This window comes from Podarcis melisellensis (assembly GCF_964234715.1).
Source record: "Podarcis melisellensis genome assembly, chromosome: 13".
NCBI lineage: Eukaryota > Metazoa > Chordata > Lepidosauria > Squamata > Lacertidae > Podarcis > Podarcis melisellensis.
The window spans coordinates 54,238,296-54,263,141 of NC_138545.1; the positions used below are offsets into that span (position 1 = coordinate 54,238,296).

Sequence of the window (24,846 nt, forward strand, 5' to 3'; positions counted from 1 at the left end):
CTTTGAAACAGCCTTGAAAAGCAGTCAGCCCCATTAGAGAACAGCATTGCTTAGAAGGACAAGATAGCTCAGTTTCTCAGCAAGAAAGGCAAAAAGTCCTTCACTAATGTGAGGGGTGTATTCATAGCAAAATCTGCATTTATCCCCCCCTCCCCCCCCCAAGGAATGGCAGGGGGTGCTATTGCCCAGCAAAACTCAGTTGGAGTTTTCTTGCACAGTCCTTAGCTTCAGGAATAGTGACAGGCCAGAACTACATTTCCAGGTTCCTTGGCTGATTTACAACCAAAGCAACCTGAAAAATAAAAAAGTTTAATGAACTAGTACTTAAGGAAGAGTTCCCTTTTTAGTTTCTGGGTGGTGGATAGGAGAGGAGAGAAAAAGTGATGTTACAGTTGGACTGATTCTTGAAGTGTGTTTAGTAGTGGAAGGGGTTGCCTTGGGTGGCATATGATAGGGAGTGGCAATAAGAAGTCCCTGAGGGCAGCCTGCCCTGTGCTCCCAAAGCTGTCTCACAAAGACATCATCAGCATCCAGACAAGATTCAGCTGCCAGTCCAGCTTCTGTGCATTAAATGGGGGTGCCATCTTGTCCTTTGCCAAATGTCTGACCCTGCTGCTGCTGCTGCTGCTGCTGCAGGGCTCCCCTTATATTCTTAACCAACCGACTATATCCAGCCTGTCCCAGGGGAGCATTTCAGATTGAATCACTTCCCCTTGCTTTACACCAGGGGTAGTCAACCTTTTTGTACCTACCGCCCACTAATGCATCTTTTTTGATGGTAAAATTTCCTTACCGCCCACCAGTGCTCGATGGAAGGAGGATTCAGCTTGTGCCAGAGAACCCCCTACTGCCCACCTAGAATCCTGAAACACCCACTAGTGGGCGGTAGGGACCAGGTTGACAATCCCTGCTTTACACACTCCAGAGAGCTGCCCAGCACCAGCAGTGAGGTGGGTCCACTCACGTGTGAATCACCACCATTAACAGAAGACATGAAGAACAGCATTGCTGGACCAGGCCAGTGCGTGCCCATCTAGTCCAGCCTCCTCACAGTGGCCAGCCAGTGGGAAGCCCGCAAGCAGGCCCTCTCCTGCATTTTCCAGCAACTGTTATTCAGAAACATTCCTCTGATCATGGAGGGCAGAGCACAGCCATCCAGGCTAGTAGCCATTTTCCCCTCCCAATGAAATTATCCAGTCCTCTTTTAAAGCCAGCCAAGATTGTGGTTATCACTGCTTCCTGCAAGAGGGAGTTCTATAGGGAGTTGCATAAGTGATGCATGAAGTACCCTCTTAAATCCCGAATCTTCTAATGCTCACTGTACATAAATACCCTCGACAATTTTGCTTTGCATCCCTCTGTGAGTGAGAAACGCTTGCCACTTTTGCAAGGGACTTGCAAGTATTCCAGTTCATGCTGAGCAGCAGTTGCTCTCTCATTGGAGGTCTGTGGCACGTCAAATAATTTATTAGTAGCTCAGGTTTCTAACTGAAATGTCTCTACAGCTGCTCCAGCATCGTGGTTTATAACAGCAGCTGTGCACCATAAGACAGACTTGCAGGCTGTAAAACTATTCCTGTTGCCAATGTGTTGCTCCTCAAATGCAGGAAAGGGGGGTTTATATATATATTAAAAAAACACATCTGAAATGTTTAGATTTTAAAAGCATCTGGTTCTTGCTGGAATATCAAGATTTCCCAAAAGGGGCAAAATCTGAAGGGCAGGGCAGCTCTGCCCCCTCCCAGTGCTGAGCTAAAGAACAAGGCTGCTTTTTGTGTCCAGCACAGCTCATGTCTAGCGATCGGACTCCTCTCCAGGGGTGTAGCAAATGGTGTAGTGCAGGAGCTTCCTGTGATGTCCCCCATAGCCACATCCTTATGGAGAGCCCCCAAAAGCAGGCAGCTGCTTTGATCCATCTACATACATAGCCCTCCCGAAAACAGCAGCACAAGATGCAATATTGTGTTTAATTTGCTGAATGCAAACCTTTGCAACAGCACTGCGTGTCTTGCTTAGTTGTGCATTTCCCAAGTTGGGGAACAGTGCTCTTCTCTTGTCTGAAGATTCAAGCCCTTCCCCTTCCTTCTGGAGGTGGCCAGAAAAACACCTCTCAAAAAATGGCTGAGTACAAGAGGCTTGACTTCCTGGCGTTCTCCTGTTTTATCAGAGGCCTCTCCAAAAGGCCCGCCGATAATGCTTTCCCTTAGCCCACAGAGCGGCCAAGGCACCAGAAAAACCAGCACTAGGGCCTCTCAGCTTTTGCCTTTTTGCACAAGTATGCTGGCTATTTCCTCCTTTAATCCCAGGAGAGAAATAGATTTCATGATAGCTTCCCCGCCCCCTTCCAGATGTGGCACTGAGACATGCAGGCGCTGGGGAAGAGAGGCTGGAAAGGAGTTGGGGGAAATCCAGCCTTCCATTACTATTTCAGAAACTGGTGGGAGCAAGAAGAATTGCAGATCTCACAAAGGGCGTGCAGGCAATGACACGTGGCTGGTCTGTACGGTGGCAGAAGCGTCCAGAGCTTAACAGGGATCTCAAATGCAAAGAATAATCTCACTCCCTTGAGTGGATATTGAAACATGGCCTGTATTTTGAACAGTCATCTTCATTCTGTGGGGTGTTCCAGAAATTTGCAATTTAAAAGGGAAGGTGGCAGATCATGAATTCTGTCATTTTGACTGAAAGCACCCACTTGCGTGTTCACCTATGGTGAGTAGGAATCACCTGTAGATAATCAGGGGACATTACTTTAAAAAGGATTCTACTTTTATGCCTCTGAGTGCCACAAATGCATAATAAAAGCGTGTGTGTTCAGATGGATTGCTGAAAAGAAAAAAGTGAATGCAAGTACAGTGGTACCTCGAAACTTGAACAGAATCCGTTCTGGAAGACCGTTCGACTTCTGAAACGTTTTGAGTTTCAAAGTGCGGCTTCCAATTGACTGACAGCTAGGTTTTTGCATAGCGGACGCCGCGTTGGACATTAGTTTTCCAAAGATCGTTAGAAAACTGGAGCACTTCCTGGTTTTTGGCATTCGGGAACCAAAACGTTCAAGAACAGCCATTCAAGTTCCGAGGTACCACTGTAGTAGTTTTTGTCTATTTTTAAAGGATGAATTAAAAGAAAGCATTACCTGGTGTCAGGTATCTCAGGCTCATTCTTCATTTGGAGCACAGGGGAGAGGGCCTACACACACTTGCCTTGTTTAAATCCTGAAGGGTGCTACTTCCCTAATATACAACTATTCGATCATGAAGTGGGGGTGCTAGAGGCCTTCGGATTGTATGGGGATCAGATTTAGGCCACCCAAACAAAGATCACAAATGAGAAGGAATCTGGACCCCCACCACCCCATGAAAACCATCTGCTCGCTTACAGGAGGCCTCGCTCAAGGTCATCTTCCAATGGCACTGGACACCGGTCAGGCTGGCAAAAATGAATCCCTCCCTCTCCCCCATACCTTGAAAGGGTTGTGGAAAACATGGCTCATTCATTCACGTTGAGTGAGAATGCCCCCATGTTAAAAACTTTTGGAGCAGCAAATACCCCATTATAATTACAAGCCAACCTCTTTCTCCAAATCCTGCCTTAGCCCTAATCTCTTTGGACATGGAGGGGCTCCATTTTGCATGACAGAAAACCAACAGGCTTCTTACTGACCACAACAAGATTAGCGATAGCTCAGCAATGCAAGAACCAGACTGAAATACCCCTGAAGATATGGGAAAATAATATTTGGGATACAGCAATGTCTGAGCATCTCGGCAGACACAGGAGGGCAATTAAAGGCATAACAAAAAGAGACACCTTCCAAGAAACGTGAACCCCTTTCTTGAACTGTGTTAACGACCAAAATCAAGACCTTGTTATCCCAACCACTCAATTTTCTCAGTGGAGAAGTAAAGTTAAGTAGTAGGTTTGAATACTGAAAGTGTAAGCTTATGTATAAAGTCAATGGGTAGAACAAACAGCATTAAATGTACTGCTGGATAAGTGTTTAATGGTTCTTTTATTTGTTTAAAAATCAATAACAATTGCTTAAAACATTATAAGAATCATACCGGGAAAATAAACAACATTAGAGCAAAAGAACCTGAGAGGTGCATTGCTTCATATGCCCATTGCTGCTTCCTATATGAAACTGATGGAGCGTGTCCACAAAATTGAGCCAAATGGTCCTGCTGAGAACTCAGGGGGACTGTAGTTTGGTTTAACGGTCAAATCCTCTTCCCAGGGAGCTCTGGGAATTGTAGCTCTGAGAAGAGAACTGGGGTCTCCTCACAACTCTCAGCACCCTCAACAAACTACAGTTCCCAGAATTCTTTGGGGGAAGCCATGACTGGCTTAAGGGGCATCATATTGCTGTTGTGTAGAGTGTGGATATGGCCCCTTCGGCTTCCCAGCCGCAGCCCACCAGATGCCTCTCGGAAGGCCACAAGCTGGACAGCAAGGAAGCAGCCCTAGCTTCTTCCCAGCAGCCCATATCCAGTGGCATTCATGGCTCCCCAGTGGCTATTCTAAGATACACTGCAGATGAACATGGAGGAACTATTATAACTTCCCATCTCAGTGGTGTCTCCCTGTTTATGGCATGCTCTCCACTATCTGCTTTTGTGGGAGATTAGCAGCCAACTTAACAAAGGCATATTCTTGCTAGTTAGCATGAGAAGGGGCCAAGTCCACAGAGCCGCATTGCAGTATTGCTGAGACCATAGAAATACAACTGGTAGACAGGCCTTTGCATGATGTCATTTCCCCTTGGAGCACACAGTACCTGCGGTTCCCCTCTCTCTTCCTTTGACCACCATTGGATGCAGACATGCCTCCACTTGCTCCGCATCCCTGAAGCTGCTTATACTGTAGATATAAGTATGTTGCCTGCATAGTTTTGACTGCTGCCATTGCTGTGAACCAATGCATGAGTATAAGTAAGTAAATCTTTTTAAACTTACTTCCCAGGTTGTTGCCTGATTCTTTGTTAAGTGGGTTAGAAGGGGGGAGCCAGCTTAGTTCATAGCTGGACTTGCTCAAAACAATATTTTACAGCCTGATTCCTATGCTTTACATTTTGCTGCCAAAGGTGGGAGTTTGAAACTCTGTTCAACCTGCACATGAGGGGCCTGACTCCAGCTATGGAGGCCAAGCCATTTTGGTTCATTGTGGTCATAAGAACCTGCCTAGGAACCATCCAAGTTGGTGATCATCACTGGCTCCTGTGGGAGTGAGTTCCATGGTTCTAACTATTGTGAATTTTTGATTATTTGTATGCCGCTTTGAGTTTCCCTTTTGGGAGAGGGACAGTGGCTAACTAAAAAAAAACCCCATTAATTAATAGTAAGTAACTTTGCATCAGCATCAATTTTTTAAAAACAGAAAGCACTTCTTGTGCAGTATTTTCATCACCAGCTGAGGTGCCATTTTGCTGACCCCAGAAAGTGCCTGGGGCTTTGGGGAAGGGGCCTGGCTCTGGGGCAGAGCATCTGCTTCGCTCCCACAAGGTCCTGGGTTCCATCTCTGGCATCATCTTTGGGTGGGACTGGGAGCAACCTGACCTGTAATCCTGGCAAGCTGCTGCCAGGAGAGAAGACTGTAACTGTGTTAGGTGGGCCAGTGGTCTGATTTGGTCTACAGCAGCTTCCCCTGTTCCTAAGCAAACTATCTGGCCACAGAGCAGAAGATGTGGCAAAGGAAGAACCAGCTGTGTATGGGAACCACCCAAATTGCCAGTGACCAGAGATCTTCGTAAATCGCTCCCAACGCTTCTCTCACAGAATGGTTAGGGTTTTTTTCTTCCCATCTACTAATACCAGACTTCAGTTTAGCCAGAACTGGTCAGGTTTTGAAGCTTTCCCAGCTATTTACTGTCTTTTTAAAAAAATAAAAATAAAAGATTTTGTGTTATATAGATTTAGATCTGTGACCAATTCTTACCTATATAATTTGATTGATCCCTAAACTAGGGGTGGCTAACACCCAATTAAGGAATGTGATTAGGCTCTCACCCTCCCAAGCAAAATTGTATGGTCCCTGCCAGATCCTGCCAATTTTGGTGATGGCATTGAAAATATTTTGTTGTATCTACTGTATATTTTAGAATATTTTATGTGCACTATGCATTTAGACACCTTGTAATATATTATAACCAAATTCTGCCTGATGGCTCCTGAGGAGCAGGTTTCCGTATATGGTTGGTAACAATTGGATGCCATTTTGAATCAAGATGGCGGGTTGAACTTTTCAGAACTGCATTCATTTTTTGGGTTTCTTTGACCTCTCAAACAACACTGAGTATGAGACATCCGCCGTTAAGACTTAGCTGGTTGTAGCTTTTGGGAGCTTGTGCCAGGAGCCTGTGAATGCCCTCATTTAGGGGGGCGTTTGAGGGGAGGCCCTACACACACTCCAAGAGACATGGAGGGCGAGGGCCTGCAGCACCTGCGCCATGTTGCTCTTCCTGCCAGAGAGCATGCAAAAGTACACTTGTAGCAAGTGTGCATTGGTTGGAAGAGAAGGTACAACAACTTGAGGCCTGCCTAGCCACATTTCCAGCTACAGAACAAGATGTGGAGTTTCTTGACAGAGCTGCGTGGAATGTGCTGGAGCAGCAACACAGGTGAGGTGCCTGTAAGGAGGAGGAAGATTGCCCGTTGCAGGAGATGAACCCCTGGAGGAATGTGGCACACCAAAGTAGGACTGTCAGGAACCATGTTGTATCATTGGAGCTGCAAAAACAATTCCATGCTCTCACCTTGGACACCGATTCTGGACCAGAGGAGCTAGGACAGCAGTTGCTGACCTCAGAATACACCGAGGGGGCTGTGGAAGGTACAGTCCACAGAATGACTCCTGCCACCCTCCAGAGAAGGAAGAGATGGGAGGAGATGGAGGAGTCATTTTCCATTCTTGACCCTTCACACCCAAGGCTACTGATTGTGGATGAGTACGCAAATAACCCACTTGCTACCTTCCAAGGAAATGATCTCAGAGAAAGGGAATTGCAGTCTGGAGAAGGCAAGTTGAAGGAGAAGGAAGTACTCAAGCCATAAGGCTCCTGCCTTTATAACCTATCCTAATAATATCCAGATAAGCTCCAATAACCAATAAGGGGAAATTCATTATATTGGTCCAAATACAGGGATTGGGAGAAATATGTCCAGATGAGAGGCCCTAAACTCCTACCCTGCTAGCAATCTATTTTCTGATTCTGGGCCAGAGGAGCAAGAACTGCAGTTGCAAACCTATGAATACACCGAGGTGGCTTTGGAGCATGCAGTGTTGAGAATGATCCCTGCTGCTCCTCAGAGGCGGAAGAGACAAGTAGGGGTGGTGGGTGACTCCCTACTGAGGAGGACAGAGGCTGTAGTGTGAGGAGGAAACAGGATGTGCCAGGAGATGTGCTGTCTTTTGGGTGCAAAGATTCATGAGGTGACAAGAGAAGTCGCTGAGTCTTATAAAGCCCACTGGCCACAGCCCTGAAGTCTGCATAAGGGATGCTCTGGACCTGGCAACTCTCGTTCTAATCACTTCCCCAAGGCTAGCCCAAAATATTTTGCTGTCTGAAGCAGAATAGGCTGTGGCACTCACCCTCCACTGCCCAGGTCAAAGCACTCAGTGTTCATGGCTGGCCAAGTTAACTTGGCACCCAGTGCAGAAAAACCCACAAGTGCCCCTCCCATGGAAAGAAGGAATCCATGCAGAACATAACCACCACTTTGATCCCCATCCACAACACCCAAGTGCCTCACTCTACTCAGTGGTAGGGCTGGCCCTGCATCCTTCAAGAGAAAAGCTATTTGAGGTTGTTTGCGTCCAATGGAATCTGATATCCGCCCCCCCCCCACGAATGGACGCTCTTACACAGAGCAGCACACAGAAAAAAGCAAATAACTGAAAAATGGAACATAGGTCTGCATAGGAATGTATATTTGTGTGCATGGGTAACTGAAGGTTTAAAGAGGTTGTGAAAGGAGGGGCAGGGAATATACATTTCAGTCTGCAACTTTACTTAATTAATTTGTTTAATATTCAGGTTATTTCTTAAGTAATTGGTTAGATTTCAGTTTATAAAAATGCAGAGATAACCCCTCTGGTTTATTTCTCTGAATCTCTTTGGGCAGCTGCTGTGACTTCTGGACGAGATGGCAATGATCTCAGATATGCTGCGGTGGTTGCCCAGGGACTAAATACTGTTTTGCGAAGCCTGCCAACATTTTCTATGGAAGAGTCCAAGAGAGTAGCTTTGGTGGAAGCCACTCTTAGGAAAAAAAAGCCTTGGCCTTTTTTTTACCCTGTGTGGTTTTAAACAAAATGTTTTTCAGAACATGGCATAACCACTGAAGGGGAGCGTTGCTTTTTCCATCAGAGAGAACGGGCATTTCCAGATAAATCATTATTTCTGCCCAAGTAACTCTAGGCCCGAGGTTCCTGGTTGAGGCCCTGTAGCCCTTGACCCCCAGAGTCTTAATCAGCCAAGGACCTCCCGCTTTGCTCCCACTGGTCACGCAAAGGGATCCCGGAAGCTGTTCACCTAAAAACCTGGTGCTTGTTGAACAAGAAAGGATGAGGAGGTGGCCTACCCGGCTTGTTGGGTCCTCCTGGGTTTGAATGCAAGGGGCTCCAGGGTTCTAATTCTCCACAGCACCCCAGGAGAATGGTGTGCGTGGTATTGTGCGATAGAAGACCATCACAAGAGCACACGCCTCTCTGGTGGCTTCCAGCACCTGGTATTTGGAAGCATATTGGGAAATTGAAGTGGAGGCTGGACGCAGCCAGCCAGAAAGCGGGCAGGGCAAACATCACTAATGCATTGCAGGGGGTTGGACTAGATGGCCCTTGGGGGTCCCTTCCAACTTTACAATTCCATGATCCCAACTAGTTTCCCAAGCCCCTCCATGGCACACAGCCACAGCTGAAAATGAGGGACCACCAGCCTGGATTGACAAATCCCTGTTCTTAAAAAGAGCATAACTATCAATGTTTTTTTGTTGGCTTTTGTTGACTTCAGAGAGGGCTTCCCTATTATCTTGTGTTTTGAGGAATGGCCAGAGTCATAAATATTATCAGAACCTTTGTGAAGAAGCTTGGCGAAAATGGTCGTCCCCCAATAAAACCCTCCGCTCAAATTCTTCAAGGCTTGTCACATGTAAAGATAAAGAGTTTCTTGGTCCAGCTGTAATGTTTGCTAAAAGTATTCCTCTCTTTCCTGAGCAGGCCAGAGAAGAAAACGTCTCAGAATCCCAAGTGGAAACAACAAAGCCACTCAAAAGTCCTTCACAAAAGTACAAAAGTGAGTTTTAAAACAAATTAGTTTCCCTCCCCCGAACCCTGTCAGAGCTGGTAGAAAGAGTAAAAATGTCCAGCCAACATTACTGGCATTTTAGGCAGATTTTTTGAGTTTCCCAAATATATGCTGTTTCCGCAGATATTATAAATTCAAAATTCTCTTAAGATCCTTTGCTGATGATACAAATGCTTCAAGGGTTCAAGTGGCGTGAAAGGCCAGTTCTGGTGTGCTTCTCTCACACATGATGGATGTCCTCTCCACCCCAAAATTCTTGTAATAATATAAATGCCTGGATGTTTGTGAAACTTTAAGCATGCCGGTCAATCAAGCTGGGCACATCCCAGATCTGAGCCCATTCTCTTGAGCAAGGATCTTCTGTAGGATTGTTTGAGCACTGAAATTGACCACGAAGGCACCTGTGGTGTCAAAGTTGGTGTCTCCCTGGCTGGTGTCAGAAGTGGCATCCATTATCAAGTCCAACTGAGGTTTCTGTGTCACGTGGATGGGAGTTAAATTTAAAACCTAACATCACGAAAAAATATCCAGGAGAGATCTGGGAAGCAGAGCTGCCCTGAAATTTCAGGACCGAATCTTGGACCAAGAACCTCTAACAAAGATTGTCAGGCCACAGGCGGACCTACTTGTAAACAGTGGCAGAGATTTTTTCTGAGAGGTGAGCTCTGCTTCTACCCGTGCACCTTCACTCCTCAAAGGGCACATATACTCAGCTTCAGATTGAATCCAGATTGTAATTTTGCCAGCCACATTTTTAAGCATCATGCATTGTTCTTTTATCAACAATTTGTTCAGCACCTGAAAAAAGGCTCCAAGTAAGAGTGAGTGGCTTTGTGATTGACACGAAAGGCTGACCAATCAGTTCTAAGTCCTGTGCTAAGTCCTAATTCCAAAAAAGGCGGGTGCGGTGGCTTTGTAATTGACAGAAAACCAGAATGGGCTACTGATCCCAGGGAGAGTATAGAATATGGAGCAGCCAGGCACTCACCTGGAAAGTGGGGATTGGGTAGGCAGCTACTATTATTGGGGACTGCTAAAAAAAACCTCATCCAGAACTGGGCCTGAACCACAGGTTCTACCATATCTATTCACAAAAACGTGTTTCAAAATAGGTTTAAACCCAACAGTGGTTTCAGTCCTATATTTGGAGCTCAGTCAGCGCTCAGTGCTGGATCTCCTCCAGTCATCATCACCTACTAAATAACACCTTGTACTTGTGTCAGAGGAGAGTGGCTAAGTCATTCAATGAAGAGACTGTTAAGGCAAACCTCAGTATGCTACTTCTAATGGGGCATCTCTAAAATGGAGGTGGGAAACGTCAGATACTGAAGGGCCTGGTGTTGTCCACAGTGTAAAAGTAAAGTCCATCACAGGTTCAGTATGATCAGCTTTTCAACACGATAGCCAAGGGTGGAGAGCCAAGGAATGGAGTCCCTGTGTCCTAGTCTCCTGAGGTGCAAGTACTATCAGGGGGTGCAGCCCCCGGCTCATCTGCCTCACTTTCTGAGACTTGTCCTGTGGAATTATCAGTCCCTGGCGATTCCTTGGGCTCTTCTGGAGATGCTGGATGAGTTTCTTCTTCCACCTGTTGATCCTTCACATCTTCACCATTGATTTCCGCATCTACCGAGTTTGGCAGGGCTGGAGTCTCAGCCTCCTCTGCTGGACCATCCTGTTCTTCTGGAGTGGCTTTCTCTTCCTTCTCAGCCTCTTCCATCATCTTTGTCCCTTCCTCCTTGACGTTGGTTGCCTTGTCCTCCATTTTGGCACTCTCCCCGTTCATCGTGACAGCCTTGGCTGGGGATTTGAGGTTCTGTGCAGCAGCTAAAATATCCGCCTGCAGCTGCTTGGTGGAGTCAACGGGCTCTTCCTGGTCGGCATCAGACAGCTTCTCTGGCACTTCGCTGAAGGCCTTGGCGCCTCCTGACTTGTCGTTCTGGTCCACGTACTTCTTCTTTGGAAAAGATGATGGATAGTAGGCCGAAGCCTTGTGTTTCTGCCGGACGATGACGGCGGCACACACAATGAAAAGGAAGAGGAAGACCAAGGAGCCGACCACAATGATCAAGAGCATGTACTTCTGGAAGAAGTCCACAATCCCGTCCAATATGTTGAGGGATGTTGACGTCCCATTCAGAATGAGGTCATTCAAGGTGGGGTTTGCGCCTAGTGTCACGCTTGCAGGGGGTGGGATGGAGGATGCCCCCTCGCTCTCTCCGCTGCCACCGTTGTCTTCAAGCCCCGCTGTGTGTATGGATCTTGAGGCGCACAAGGGCACCATCAGCATAACAAGCAAGCAGGTGTCCATCAGGATGGCCATGTCAGCGGTTGGATGTGGCTGGTTCTTTGGAAAAAACAACACACACACACACACAAACAAACAAACAAACAAACAAACAGAAAGGAATGGTTATTCTTAGATGTGTAGCATGCGCAAATGAGCTAAGTCCCATTCTTAGACCTGGAGGAACTTCTTCCATGGGGGTGGGGGGCTTGCTAAAGTTAATGGTGAGCCTCTTTGCACATGCTCAGTGGGCCTCTCATCTGTCCTAATGACTTCACATATTCGACAGCTAGTTCTGGGCTTAAGCTCTGGTGAATCCCTACCTCAAACTGAGATGTGGGCATAAGCAAAAATAGCCAATGAAATCCCACGAAATCGACACATTCAGTGAAGTTTCAGGCCCAGCTAGAAGTAGGGCTTCTTCCATACATACACAGTTCATGGACAAGGTATGTTATTTCTTCCCCACTCCTCTCACTCTTGTTGGCTAATGGAATTGTAGAACTGCAGAGTTGGAAGGGACCCCGAGGGACATCTAGCCCAACCCTCTGCAATGCGAAAATTGCAGCAAAAGAATCCCTGGCAGCTATCCTACTCTACTTATGAGCCTCCAATGAAGGGAGCCCATCACCTTCCGAGGCACTTCATTCCGCTCTTACCCTCAGGAGGTTCTTCCTAATATTTAGTTGGAATCTACTTTCTTCTCATTTGATCCACTGCCTTCCCCAAAGCCAAATTTAAAAGTCACTCTCCACCACCTGTGATAGTGGTGGTCCCCCTGCAACCCTCCCCCCAAAATGAGATGCAAAATAGACAAGCCTGGGCTAGGTGGATTAAGACCAGGGATATGACCGTGACTCATAGCTCTGCAGAAGCCAACTCTGTATGTGTCAGCCCAGAAGAGCGGCTCAGGCAGGCAGCCTCCTCTGAAGGAGGCTATTTCTGGTCTGGGCGTACGAGTCAGGAGTGATTGAACGATCCTAATGCCGTCCAGTCAAGAGTCCGAGGCAGAAGGAGATCAAAATAGCCTCCCTAACAGGAGGGGAGCATACAGTGAGAGGGGTGGGCTTTGGGCCAACAGAGATGTTTGGATGGTCTAAATTCATTTAATTCTCAACATGCAGAGTTGGGAGCTTACTGGTTTAGGAGTTCTAATAAATCTCTGAGCTCCTGAGCCCGATCAGATCCTGGCCTGAGCACACCACAGTGGTTGGTGGGTAAATTCCTGAGATTTGAGGTTTGCAATGGAAACTGTTACACAGACCAAAGAGCGCAGACTCAGGCATGCAGCTCCTGCTGATCCAACTCAAGGTTTACTTCACCAGCTGTTGGATCTGTCAGTAGATCTAGACAGATGTTTAAATGCTGCTGTTTCTGTTCTGACTCTTCAGTGACACACACCCAGTTTTTAATGTGGAAAACAAAGAGGGCTTCCTCCCCCGCCCCCACTTTGCCTTCTCTGGAGCTCTGCCTTCTGCCCTCGGTGCTGCACCCCAAATCCCAAGTGCCAGCCTGGCAGTCAGGAGGTGCCACTCTGCACATGTTTGGAACAACATGCTCCTCCAGAATTTTCTTCTCCTCTGCTCCTTTTTCTAAGCAACATATTCAGAGTCCAGATGTTCCTGCTGAAAGGGGCTGTGCCTGATGCAAGCAGTTTCCCCTTGACTCAAATGCAACGTGCCCAGAACCTTTGCCAAGTTTGGAGACATTAACTTCCTGCAAAACTGCTAACTGAAACCCAGTGTGCAGCCTCAGCATCTGGAACAGCCGGAGGTTCCTGGATGAATCATCTGGTAATGTGTAGCCTCAAAAGAGCCCTGCAGCTGATCAGACCCAGAGCTCATCTAGTCCAATGGAGATCAGCCCAGATGTGTCCAAGAAGCTCACCTGCAGGGCATGAAGGTGGCAGACACCCACTGTTGTGTGTCCTCAGAATCTGGCCTTCCAAGCTGCCTTGCCTCTGAACAAGGAGTTTCCATCTGGCTCACAGCTGATGACCAGTCTCTCCAAGGATGTTTCATCCAATGCAAATTACAAAGACTTTTGAAATCCGTATATGGGGATGTTTCCTTTGCAACAGATATCTAGGCTTCTCACTTCCACTGGAAAGGAACATTCCACCCAGATGATACTTCAAGAAAAGGATTTCTCCTTTATCATCTCTCCCTGACCCCTTCATTGGCTCTTCTCTCCTTAGGAGCAATTTAGCCCCTGATCCACAAAATCCAGGCAGGGCACTGACACAAGGGCCCTCTGTAATTGTTTCTCCACAGCCCTTGGCATTCAGAGGTCGACTCCCTTTGGGCATGGAAGCTCTGTGGATCTATTGAGGCTAAGCTGTCAATATCCTCCCCACCATGAAACCCAATTTGAGCTCCATCCTTGCAACACTTCAGCAGGAATCCAGAACTTTTGTGCTTGCCAGAAATACGGAGAAAAGGGGGTCCTCTAGCCCAGTCCCCTGCAATGCAGGGGTCTCAGCTAAAGCATCCATGACAGATGACCATCCAACCTCTGCTTGGAAACCTCTAAGGAAGGAGAGTTCTTGCACCCTCCCTTGAGAACCAGGGGCAGCAGGATCCCATCAAATGGATCAGCCATATCTATGCAAGACCTGCAGCCTCTCTCCAGATCCCAGTGACAGGCCAAATTCCATACCCTCCAACATTTCTCTGATGGAAATAGGAACATCCCATTCCACCATGGTTTCTTTACTATTTATACCCCACACATCTGACTGGGTTGCGCCCGCCACTCTGGAAAGCTTCCAACATACATAAAAACATAATAAAACATTAAAGAAAAAACCCTTCCCTATACAGAACTGGCTTCAGACGGCTCAGGGGTTGGATAACTCCATACCCTCCAACATTTCTCCAATGAAAATGTTGGAGGGTATGGAAAATGTTGGAGGGCTAAGGAAAAGCCTGACATTCCTGGATCAAATCAGAAATGGGAATGGCTTCTGTAAATCTGGGGCTTTCCCTGGAAAACAGGGACATTTGGAGGGTCTGAAATTCTTCAAACTCTAAATGCACACAGTCTCCCCCATCCCTCTGCTTCCTTTCTTCCTCCTCCTTCCTAGATGCATAAAATATCCCCTAAATCCCCTCTAGTTTTAAAAGCTGTGTAATCTGAGAACTGCCCCATCTCTTCTGAGCTGGAGCAAATCAACTGGCAATTAAATCAGCAGACAAGACCTTCCTCTGGACTCTGAGCTGCATAATGCAAGCTTTTAATTCAATTTTGTTTTCATCAGGTTGTTATTCTTCAAAGGCATCCCACAATCTTAAAGCAGCTGATCTACCAAATAATAGTGTTGATTTGATTGCACCAAGGTCTGTGCTACTCCTTTAACAATTCAAACAATTCAAATTTAATAATAATAATAATAATAATAATAATAAATAATTTAAAAGGCATTAACATTAAAAAAGCAAACCACCCCACATTAACATCAATAGAATATATACTGCCTATGATTCCGAAATATTTATATATTGCCTTTAATTCAGAAATATTAAGACAGTGCAGAGTAAGTAATGAACAAGTTAATTAAAATGACACATTAAATAGCAATGAATAGCTAATTAACTGATTTATTTGCTTCTGTTTTGTAGTTTCAGATTCTTCTGCTTTATATTTGTCGGTGGTGTGGTGGTTTTTCATCTTTATGTTCATATTTGAAGCCACTGTGGAGGGTGCCTTGTACGACTCCTTCCGGAGGCTCCTTTGGCCAAGCTGGTGCCAAATGCATTGCTCTGCTTTCCTTTGGGCCCCATCAGCAAGTCCAAGGGGGGGGGGTCTTGTTGTCTGGGCAGCCCAGACCCTCCAGACACACTGCCCAGGCCTGCACCCTGGGGGAGTCACTTTGGTGCTGCTAACACAGCAAAAACAGCACAGGAGGCAGCAGCTACGAGTGATAAGCTCCACCTGATTGGCATAAGGTACAAGTACTACAGGTTGCCTCCACTGGTGGGAGAGATCATTGTCTCTCACTGGTCAGCTGGGCCGCCCCAGTCAATAAGTGCTGACCTGCCACGGTCCGCCTGCTTCAATGGGTGCTGGAGCTCAGAGAGAGAAAGCACCCTGGTGCATCTGCAGCAGCACAAGCGGACGCCTTCCTCTGCCCCACGTCTCTCCCATATGGATCTCTACAAGCCCCAGCAGGTGCTGCAGCCTCCCAGCAGTTTGACTTCACCCCCAAAGGTGACAGATGGATGCCAACAACAATGTGGTCTTTGTACAGATATCAAATCCTCTAAAGAAGCAAAACAAACCACCACAGGAGAAATCTGAGGTCACATGCTGCTCCACTGGCACCACTAACACCACCAACCCAAGAGACTCCTAGGTTGCAATGGCGGCTGGGCCTGTCCTTCACCTGACTACAAATGGGACCAGTGCTAGATGACCCATAGGGTCCCTTCCTATACTCTGTGATTCTGTGAAATCAACATTATGTGAACGCTACAATCAGCACCCGCAGGACACGGCTGGCGTTCCATGGCAAGCCCAAGGCTGTCGGTGGCCGGGGGTGGCAGTAGAAGGCCCCTTCCTGTGCTCCTATGTCTCTCTAGATCTGCATTATGCCACACACCCCATGGCAGGCCACCTGGGACTGGTGCCCTCAGCACCCTCCCGATAGTCGGTTGGTAACCCCTGAACAAAATACCTAGAAGGTCAGGTGGATTTAGAGTGAGGCTTACATGCAAAGCCTGCCTGATTATGCCCATGTTCTGATTTTGCCACAGGACTCCGCAGGGCGGGGAAGGGTTGGCAGAGCCATGCTGCACACATCTGAGCCTGAATCTAACTTGCTGGCCACAGGGCAGGGAACCATGGCAGGAGCAGCTGTGATTTTCCTCCACTCTTGTTGCATGGATGTTTTTGGTGTGGAGGCCAAAGAGGTAGCTAAGGAAGGTGGGCTTCAGCTCAGCCCCCCCCCATTACCCATTTTCAGTGCTGAGAGCAGACCCCAGGACATATGAAGAGCCAGTGTGGTGTAGCGGTTAGAGGGCTGGATTACTAGGACCTGGGAGACTAGGGTTCAAATCCCCCACTCGGCCATGAAGCTCCCTGGGTGACCTTGGGTGCCAGCCACTGCCCCTCAACCCCACCTACCTCACAGGGTGGTTGTGGGGATTAAACGAGGAGAGGGAGAACTATATATGCTACCTTGAGCTTCTTGGAGGAAAATGTGGGTTATAAATACAAGAAATAATAATGATGATTAACACCTCTGAGCATGTACAGAATGCTCTGCATGTTTCTTCCCCCTGCAGCCCCGCCACTGCATGACCACAAACCCCCATGTGTGCCACAAATCCCAAGGAAAGCACAAACCCCAGGTTGTCTTGAGGAATCTCTGCTTCATAGCCAGGGTCTTGGGGCACAGACCTCTGGGAAGTTCTCCTGCATATGCACACACACAAAGTTCATTTCAACAGTGCAGGAGAATTTCCCAGGGAGCTGCCCCTAAATTTTGAGTTTTCCTAGGGAATAGCAGCCTCATCTTCAGTGCGCAAGGCAGAAGCAAAACGGGTTCATCTAGGCCAGAATTGATTACAGGGTCCTTCTCAGAAGAGCCTGGCTGCTGGATCAGGCCAAGTGGGGCCCATCTAGCCCAGCATCCTGTTCTTACAGTGCCCTGCCAGATGCCTCAATGGGAAACCTGCGAGCAGGATCCAAGCGCAAGAGCCCCGTCTCCCCTTCTGGCATTCAGAAGCATTGCTGCTTCCAGTTGTGGAGGCAGAGCAGAGTCGTCTGGCTAGCTGCCAGCATTGGCCTCTCCTCCCCCGTGAACTACTTCTTCCCTCCTCTTTTAAAGACATCCAGGCTGGCGGACGCCCTGCCTCCTGTGGCAGCAGGTTCCATGGTTTAACTCTGAGCTGCATCGATTCCCTTTATCTGTCCTGAAGCGTCCAGCCTTCAGCTTCCTGGGCTGCCCCCAAATTCTCGTGTTCTGAGAGAGGGAGGAATTTTCCCGCTGTCTGCTTGGTCCAGGCCACATACACGTTTATGAACTTCTATTGCATCTTCTTCGCCTTTTCTCCAGCTAAAAGCCCCCAAGACGGCACCCTTTTCTTACAGGGGGGTTGCCCCGTCCCCCTTGAGCCCCCCCTTCCCAAGCAGGCGAGGCTTTTGTGGACCCCCATCCTGCCCGCCCCAAAAGGCTGGGCAGCAGTTGCAAGCCTGCCAGAAGTCAGCGGGAGTCGAGAAAAGGTGGGGTGGCGCTGGGCCCCCAAGGTTTAGGGCGGGGGGGGGGAGTTGCGGGCATTTACTCACGGGAGAGGAAACTTTGCCGTCTTCTGCTGGCCTCCCGGCTGCCTGCTCTGCTGCTGAGCGCAGCCCCTTCCTCCGCCGAGCTTGGCCGCTTCTGTGCCTGGCCAGCTTTTTTGCATTAAGTCTGGTTTCATGTGGGGACAGGGAGGGAGGGAGGGAAGGGGAGGCCAGCCCCCCACATGCGGCTCTCCTTTCCCTCCCCCTTTCTCCCGCAGGCAGCCGCCCTCCAAGCTGGGAGGGAAGGAGAGGAAAGGAGGCTGGATAAAGTTTTGCTCCGTCTGCGCATCCCTCCAAGGGGAAAGTTCCCAGCAAAGCGAGGGCCGCGGGGGTTTGTTTATCAAGGCAAGCAGCTGAGGAGTTAGGAAGGGGGGGGGGTGATGGTTGGTGGGATTAAAATCATCTCCCCAGAGAACATTCTTCCCAGAGGTGACATGATAAAATGATGCGTGCATGGAGAAAGACGACAGAGAAAAGTCTTTCTTCCTCTCTCAGAACCCGGGAACATCCCATAAACTTGAATGCTGTCAGATTCAGGACAGGGAAGAGGAAGGGCTTTTTCGTGTAGCACATAGTTACACTGTGGAACTCACTCCCACAAGAGACAGTGATGGCCATCCACTGGGATGGCTCTTTTAAAGCAGGCTTCCTCAACCTTGGCCTTCCAGATGTTTTGAGACTCCAATTCCCATGATCCCTGACCACTGGTCCTGCTAGCTAGGCAGTGGCGTAGCGTGGGGGTGCAGGGGGGGCCGGCCGCACCAGGCGCAACATCTGGGGGTTAGGTTAGGGGGAGGAAATCCACAGGTTAGGGGGCGCAAATTACTTGCCTTGCCCTGGGTGCTGACAACCCACGCTATGCCACTGTAGCTAGGGATCATGGGAGTTGTAGGCGAAAAACATCTGGAGGGCCAAGGTTGAGGAAGCCTGTTTTAGAGGACGGGGCGGGGGGGGGGAATCACAGAGGATAAGGCTACTAGTCAAAATGGCTGTGATCTCCTTCTACAGTCAGGCAGCAAGGCTTCTGAATCCCACTTGCTGGAGAGAGTTGCTCAGCTCCTGCAGGAGAGTGACCTAGAGGACATCTGGTTGCCCCCAGTGAGAAGATGCTGCTGGGCTGGATCTGCTGGCTCTTCTCATGTTCTTAACAGCTTCCTTTTTCAATCCTCCTTTCATTGGTCACACTTCTATAACAGGGGCCAGATGCAATGTTAGGAACTGAGAAAGATGAATTACAATATATCCAGGGATTCAGTTCTATCACTTGTGGAATGAACCAAAACAAAGGATTTTAGCACATTTTGTATGCTACTTGACTTACCGATGCTGGGGATGTCCCTGTTATCAACAACTGTTTTGTGGGTTGCCTCTGTTAATTAGGTACTTAATATCACTGTGTCTACATTTTCCCACATTAAATTTCCTTCTGACCTTCATATTTATAACCCACCAACCATATACTTGCAACTCAGGACAAGATTTCACATGTCTGATGAAGTGAGAGGGACGCCACAAAACTTTATGCTATAATAAATTTGTTAGACTTTAAGGTGCCATAAGTCCCTTTGTTTATCCTGCAATGAACAGCTCCACTCCGTGATGATTGCAATAAACTATTAAGGGTTCCTGAAAGAAGCATCACTTCATTCCTCCCCCCCCCAAAAAAAAATCCAGGAAGTTTTTCTCTGAGTTCCTTAGAGAGAGGGAGAGATTGTGTGGAAGGAGCCAAGCAAGGGTTAAGGGCTGCTTCTTTTTCTTCTTCTTTTTTAAAAGGTCCAAAATTCCTTATCAGCCTCATAAATATATTGCTGTGTCATGTCACTTAAGATTCCCCAAATAATGCATTTCCCGTGAGAAACAGAAAGAAGATGAGGGTGGGAAGAGGGAGGCAGAGGCGGGGCAGAGATGTTTAGCCATTTTGTTCTTCAGAAGGAAAATGGAGTGTGACCTTCCAGGGAAGCGCAGGAGTGTGGGGACCAAGATGACTGGGGGGCCAGTTTGGGCTTAACTGGGGGAAAAGGAGGGCAGAAGCCAGGGAGGTGGGAGGGGAAACCTAAACCTAAATAGCCCCTGCATATTGGGGGGAGATGGCAGCAGCTGGCTTTGGAGAATCCCAGACTTTGGAGAACTACAAAAAGCACTGTACTCTGGAGGGCCACATCTGGAGGGCATAAATGTGGGTCATTTGGAAATTCACAGATCAATTTCTAGAGAATCATAGAGCTGCAGAGCGGAAGGGGCCCTCCAAGGGTCCTCGAGTCCTCCTGCGATGCAGGAGGAGTGACAGCTGAGGAATCCCTGACAGGTGGCCCTCCAGGGAAGGAGGGTCTGCCACCTTCTGAGGGCCCCCCCGACCGAAAACCCCTGTTCTGCTGGGTCCTCCCCCCCTCGCCCGCCTTTCTCCTGCGACCCTCAAAGCCCCCCTTGAGTGAGCCAGCCCCCCCCCGTCCCCTACTTCGCCATCTTGTCTGTTGGGGAAGGACAGCAACGTGGGAGGATGTTGCTATCAAGTGTGCCCTCTGTTCCTCCCCCTGAATGTGTCCAGCAGCAGAGGGAGACTGTGCCAGGAGGTCCTCTGGTCCAACCCCCTATTCCATGCAGGATCTGCAAGGCACTCCCTAGGCCTCATGGGGCCACCACACATCAGTCCCTGCGTCTCCGTCTTCCCATATGTTTGCTTCCATGAAGCTGAAAGCCTGGCAGGTTTGGGCCAGAAATCTCTGCTCCCCTCCTTGCATTATGGTGGCCTCAGCTCAAGAAGGATCATGTGCAGTTGGAGAAGGTTTAGAAAAGGACAGCCAAAATGATAAAGGAGCAACTCCCCTGTCTCCCTGGGACTTTTTCATTTAGTCCACGCTTGCCTTTTTGCTCAGCGCTTTCCAGGCACACGTCTGTGCTTTAAAGCTCTGTGTCTTTCCACCCCAGAGCTTTCCCTGAGAAAACTCACTCTTTAAAGCTGAAGTGCAACAAACAGCAATTTGAGTCTTCTGCAAATTGCTGTCTGTTCCGATTCAGCATTAAAGAGCAGGTTTTCCCAGGGAAAAAGGAGGGAAAGCCACTCAGAACTTTTAAGTTTTATGTTTCATTATGATCATTACTATGCCCCCCACCTATTCTTTTTCTCTTTCCTTTCCTTTCTTTTCTTGCTCTTCTGTCTCTCCTCTTTCTTGTCTTTTTGATTTTATTTGCTCTAGATACTATTTTATTGTATTGTGAAAACTTTAATAGAAATCTTTGGGGGAAAGAAAAAGAAAGCACGGTGCAAAAGGAAGTTTGAATGGGCCTTAAGAAGTGGCACAACTCTGTAGCTGAGCATCTGCACTGGCTGCTGAGCCAGGTTCAAGGCCCTTGCACCAATTCACAAAGCCTCAAACACCTTACCCTGGGTCCAGGATACATCAGGGAGTGCCTGAAGCCTGACACCCCAGCATGATCACTGGGATCATCTGCAGGAGCATCACCGGTCGTTCCCCAAGTTGGCGAGGCTCATTTGACAACAATAAGAAACTTTGGTGTCATTGGCACTGTCCTGGGGAACACTCTGCCACTAGAGATTCACAGGCAACATTGGTGCCAACATTTACACGACTCCTGAAAACTTTTCTATTCTGCCAGGCTTACGTAGGCCATATCTTTTCACAATAGTAAGCTGAATTCTGCTTTTAATTTTTTAATATTGTTTTTATTGCATGGTTTTACGTACTACTGCAATGTTTTTATATAGTGGTATATAAATATTTTTATCCTTAATTAATTTTTATAATCAATTACCTTTTTTAAAAAAATTAAAAAGTAGCCCATTAGGCATAGTTGTGACTTGGAAGTTGGTGCACACTTCTCCACTGGAGATTTTTAAGCCCAGGCTGGGCAGCCGCTTTGTCAGGGCGTCTTCAGCTGTGATTCCTGCAAGGGGTCCTTTGCAATGCTACAATTCCATGATTTTGCCAGGAGCTAGAATAAGGGCTGGTCTGTAAACAGAAGCTGGCAAGTCCCTTCTCTATCACACTTTCAGAGCTGTGTCTTATTTCCACTCCTCTAGCCCAAAAACTGAGCCGGCAAAGCTCCTGCCTTCCTTGGCCACGTCCTGCCACTGCCCCCTAACCTTGCCCAGGTCTTCTTGCACCGCCTCCTTGGCCTGGCTGCTGCTCTGTAATTTAGCTCTTGTGGGGTGTGCTGCAGCTTTGTGGGAACACTTCAAACCAACTTGCAATTTGACAAAAAAAAAAAAAGCCCACTCAAAACCTCTCGGCCTGGCGCTGCTTCTAATTTGGTTGGCCAAGGAGGTTTTTCGCTGGGTCAGCAAGTCTGCAGCCAGACTCCTCGGCCAATTCCTGACTTGCTGCAGAGATTTATGGAGACTGTCTTTGCCTGCATGCAGGGGAAGAGACCTCTCAGGCCAAGCACTCTGATGCTCCCATGATATATAAACCAGAAGCTTTACAGTGCTTAAAAGAAAAAGTGGATTTAGGAATCTATGTCCTTTCTCTCCTCCCAGTCCTCCTGACTCCACAGCATGTGCTTCAGCACACCCAACCCAGCGTTAAAGCCAAGGGGGCTGCAAATGGTGGCCCTGCAGAGACGGCAGCACCCAGCCAGGGGGGGGGGGAAGCCACATGTGCTGGATGTGCTTTGAGCGCATAGTGCAGCTCTGCCCTTTGCCCTTTTAAACCACCCACAAAGAGAGGCCAATGCCAGACTTTGCCAAGCTGGTGTGTTGGGAGGGGCCGGTGAGAGCTGGAGGTCCCCAGGCTGGTGAAGGATGGTGGGTTGGACACGGCACACACCCTCACCCTCACCTAGACATGTTCAGACTTCTGGATCACCCAACAGGGAGGCTAAGGGCATTCTTAGAGCACCAGCAAAGCAGGGGCACACAAACACACACACACACACACATTTTTAACTATAATTTAACATTTCAAAAAGGCGCTGAAGTCATCATCCTGAGAAAAATCAGAACTTTGTTAGACTTCCTTGTACTGTGCCCACCACACTTTCCCCTAATTTTTCTGTTCTCTTTTTATTATCTCCCACTAAACCGGGGAGAGTGGAGCATCCCACTAACACAGATCAGAATAATGCAAAGGAATGCAAATCCTGTCATGTGTTGCACATGGTATAAGTTTTGTGTCAGCTAAAAAAATATAATGTTACTTTGATTTGAATTGCATATAGGAGGAGCATCATCATCCTCCTCTTTCCTGGTGCCTGGAGTCTCTAAAGGTCTTTCTTGCTCCTGCCCTGCATGCACTCATTTCAAGCCTGGCCTTTTTTAACCATGAGGACCAGAAGCTTGCTCCTTAAAAACAAGCAAACTAAAATGCAAGTTTTGCAAGAAGCTGTGCTGAATGCACCGCACAGATCTCAGTAGGGAAACCTCATTCAGGGCCTGTGGTCAAAAGCAGGATAAGCGGAGATGCCAACAGAACTTCCTGGGGTGTAGCTGAACATGGACTGAGCGCCTGCCTCCTGCCCTCACTCCTTGCAATCTGTTGGTGAGTTATGACTTATGTGCCTCCACTAACTTAATATAGCCTACCTCACAGGGCTGGTATAAATATAAAAGAGTGGGGAGGAAGAGATACATAAGCTTGACCTCCTGAATGGGAAGGCAAGATCCGCCCCAACCTCCGAGCCGTGCAGGATTCCAGGGGTTCCCAGGCACAGACTCGGGGCTCGTCCTTTTGGGAAGGAGGCACAGTGGAGACTGGGGTGTCTTTAGGATATACGGCTTATTTACACATATATACAACCCGAGCCTACAATGGAGGAGTTCATGGCATTAACACCTCAGAAAGGTCTTGTTTCTCCAAGAGCTACAGTCTCTCCTCAAAGAGGAAAAAAGCGAGAGATGATGGGAAAAGAAGTCATGAGAAAACATCCCCCCAGGCCACCCAGAGATCCACACGCTACAATTAAATTACATCAAATTCACATTTTAAAACACATGACTCCCCCCGCCCACAAAATCCTGGGTACAGAGCTACAATTCTTAGCCCCCCCCCCCTTTGGGGGAAGTCCTGTGCTTGAAATGTGCATTGAATGAACTTCAAACGTACAGGATGCAAGTGACAGAGGCAGCATGTTGTGGACGGGAGTAGATGAGCCTTTGGGTCCCTTCCAACTCTGCAGTTCTGTGATGGGGAGCAAATGCTGGCAGGGGGACTGGGAGCAGCCACACAGCTGGAAGCAACTGGATTTTGTTTACAGTGGCTTTGAACTAGCAACCAGGCGCAAGATGCTGGTCCACATGTCAACCCTCTCAACCCTTTGACTCTTGAAAGTTGGGAAGTAAGGCTGATTTGTGCGGGTTCAAAAGTCTGGCCCCTGTCCCCCCCCCCTTCCAAATTCAAGATTAGTATTTCGACAACAGATCTGTATAACTAATACCTAAGCCTGGGTCTAAATTTCCCTGATATAATATACAATGTGTGGTTCCTCTGTCCCCCTCAAACAGGCATACCTGAAATTGCAGCACAATTTAACAAATAGCGGACAGTTTAGGAAAGCCACACTTTGCCAGTCCAGTTTCTGACTTTGCACCACTTGCCTGAGAATTGTTTCTCCTGGGGGAGGGGGAATCTGGCACGCAGCCCCTGGCCCCCACCCAAGTGCCAGAGAGAAACCTCTCTGTAATGCCCCAGAAATTAAAATAAGACACACTCAACTCTTCAGGAGATGCCAAACCCCTTCCCACCCTCTAGTGGCTGGCAGAGGCCAGAGATTACTGTGGGGCTGCAGACTTTGGTTCTTTTCTTTTAAAGTTACCTGGCAGATCTCTGTGTTGAGCTTTTGTGCAAATACACAACTGGGAAGTGGCAACCCAGCCCATCCCCATTGGAAACCTCCCCAACCCCCAAAGACTGTTTCTGCAGGAAAGATCCAGGCTCCCCTGAACTCTAAGTGAAACAGCTGCTGCAGCTGCACAACATTGTTTATAGGAGGCCAAACCACAGATTTTTCTCCTCTGATTTTTAAA

General features: G+C 48.0%; 1 protein-coding gene across 2 annotated transcripts; it reads right to left on the reverse strand.

Moving 5' to 3' along the window:
- Positions 1-10,226: 10,226 nt before the first annotated feature.
- Positions 10,227-18,024, reverse strand: TMEM119 (transmembrane protein 119). Of its 2 annotated transcripts, XM_081885206.1 has the most exons (3): positions 17,874-18,021; positions 13,473-13,687; positions 10,227-11,645 (listed from the first exon to the last, which is right to left on the reverse strand). In XM_081885206.1, exon 3 carries the CDS (start codon positions 11,619-11,621, stop codon positions 10,743-10,745), a length of 879 nt encoding a protein of 292 aa, XP_081741332.1. In that variant the 5' UTR covers positions 11,622-11,645; positions 13,473-13,687; positions 17,874-18,021; the 3' UTR covers positions 10,227-10,742. The 2 variants fall into 2 exon arrangements, with proteins under 2 accessions (XP_081741332.1, XP_081741331.1); XM_081885205.1 differs by lacking the exon at positions 13,473-13,687 and having other exon boundaries at positions 17,874-18,024.
- Between the last annotated feature and the right edge of the window lie 6,822 nt (positions 18,025-24,846).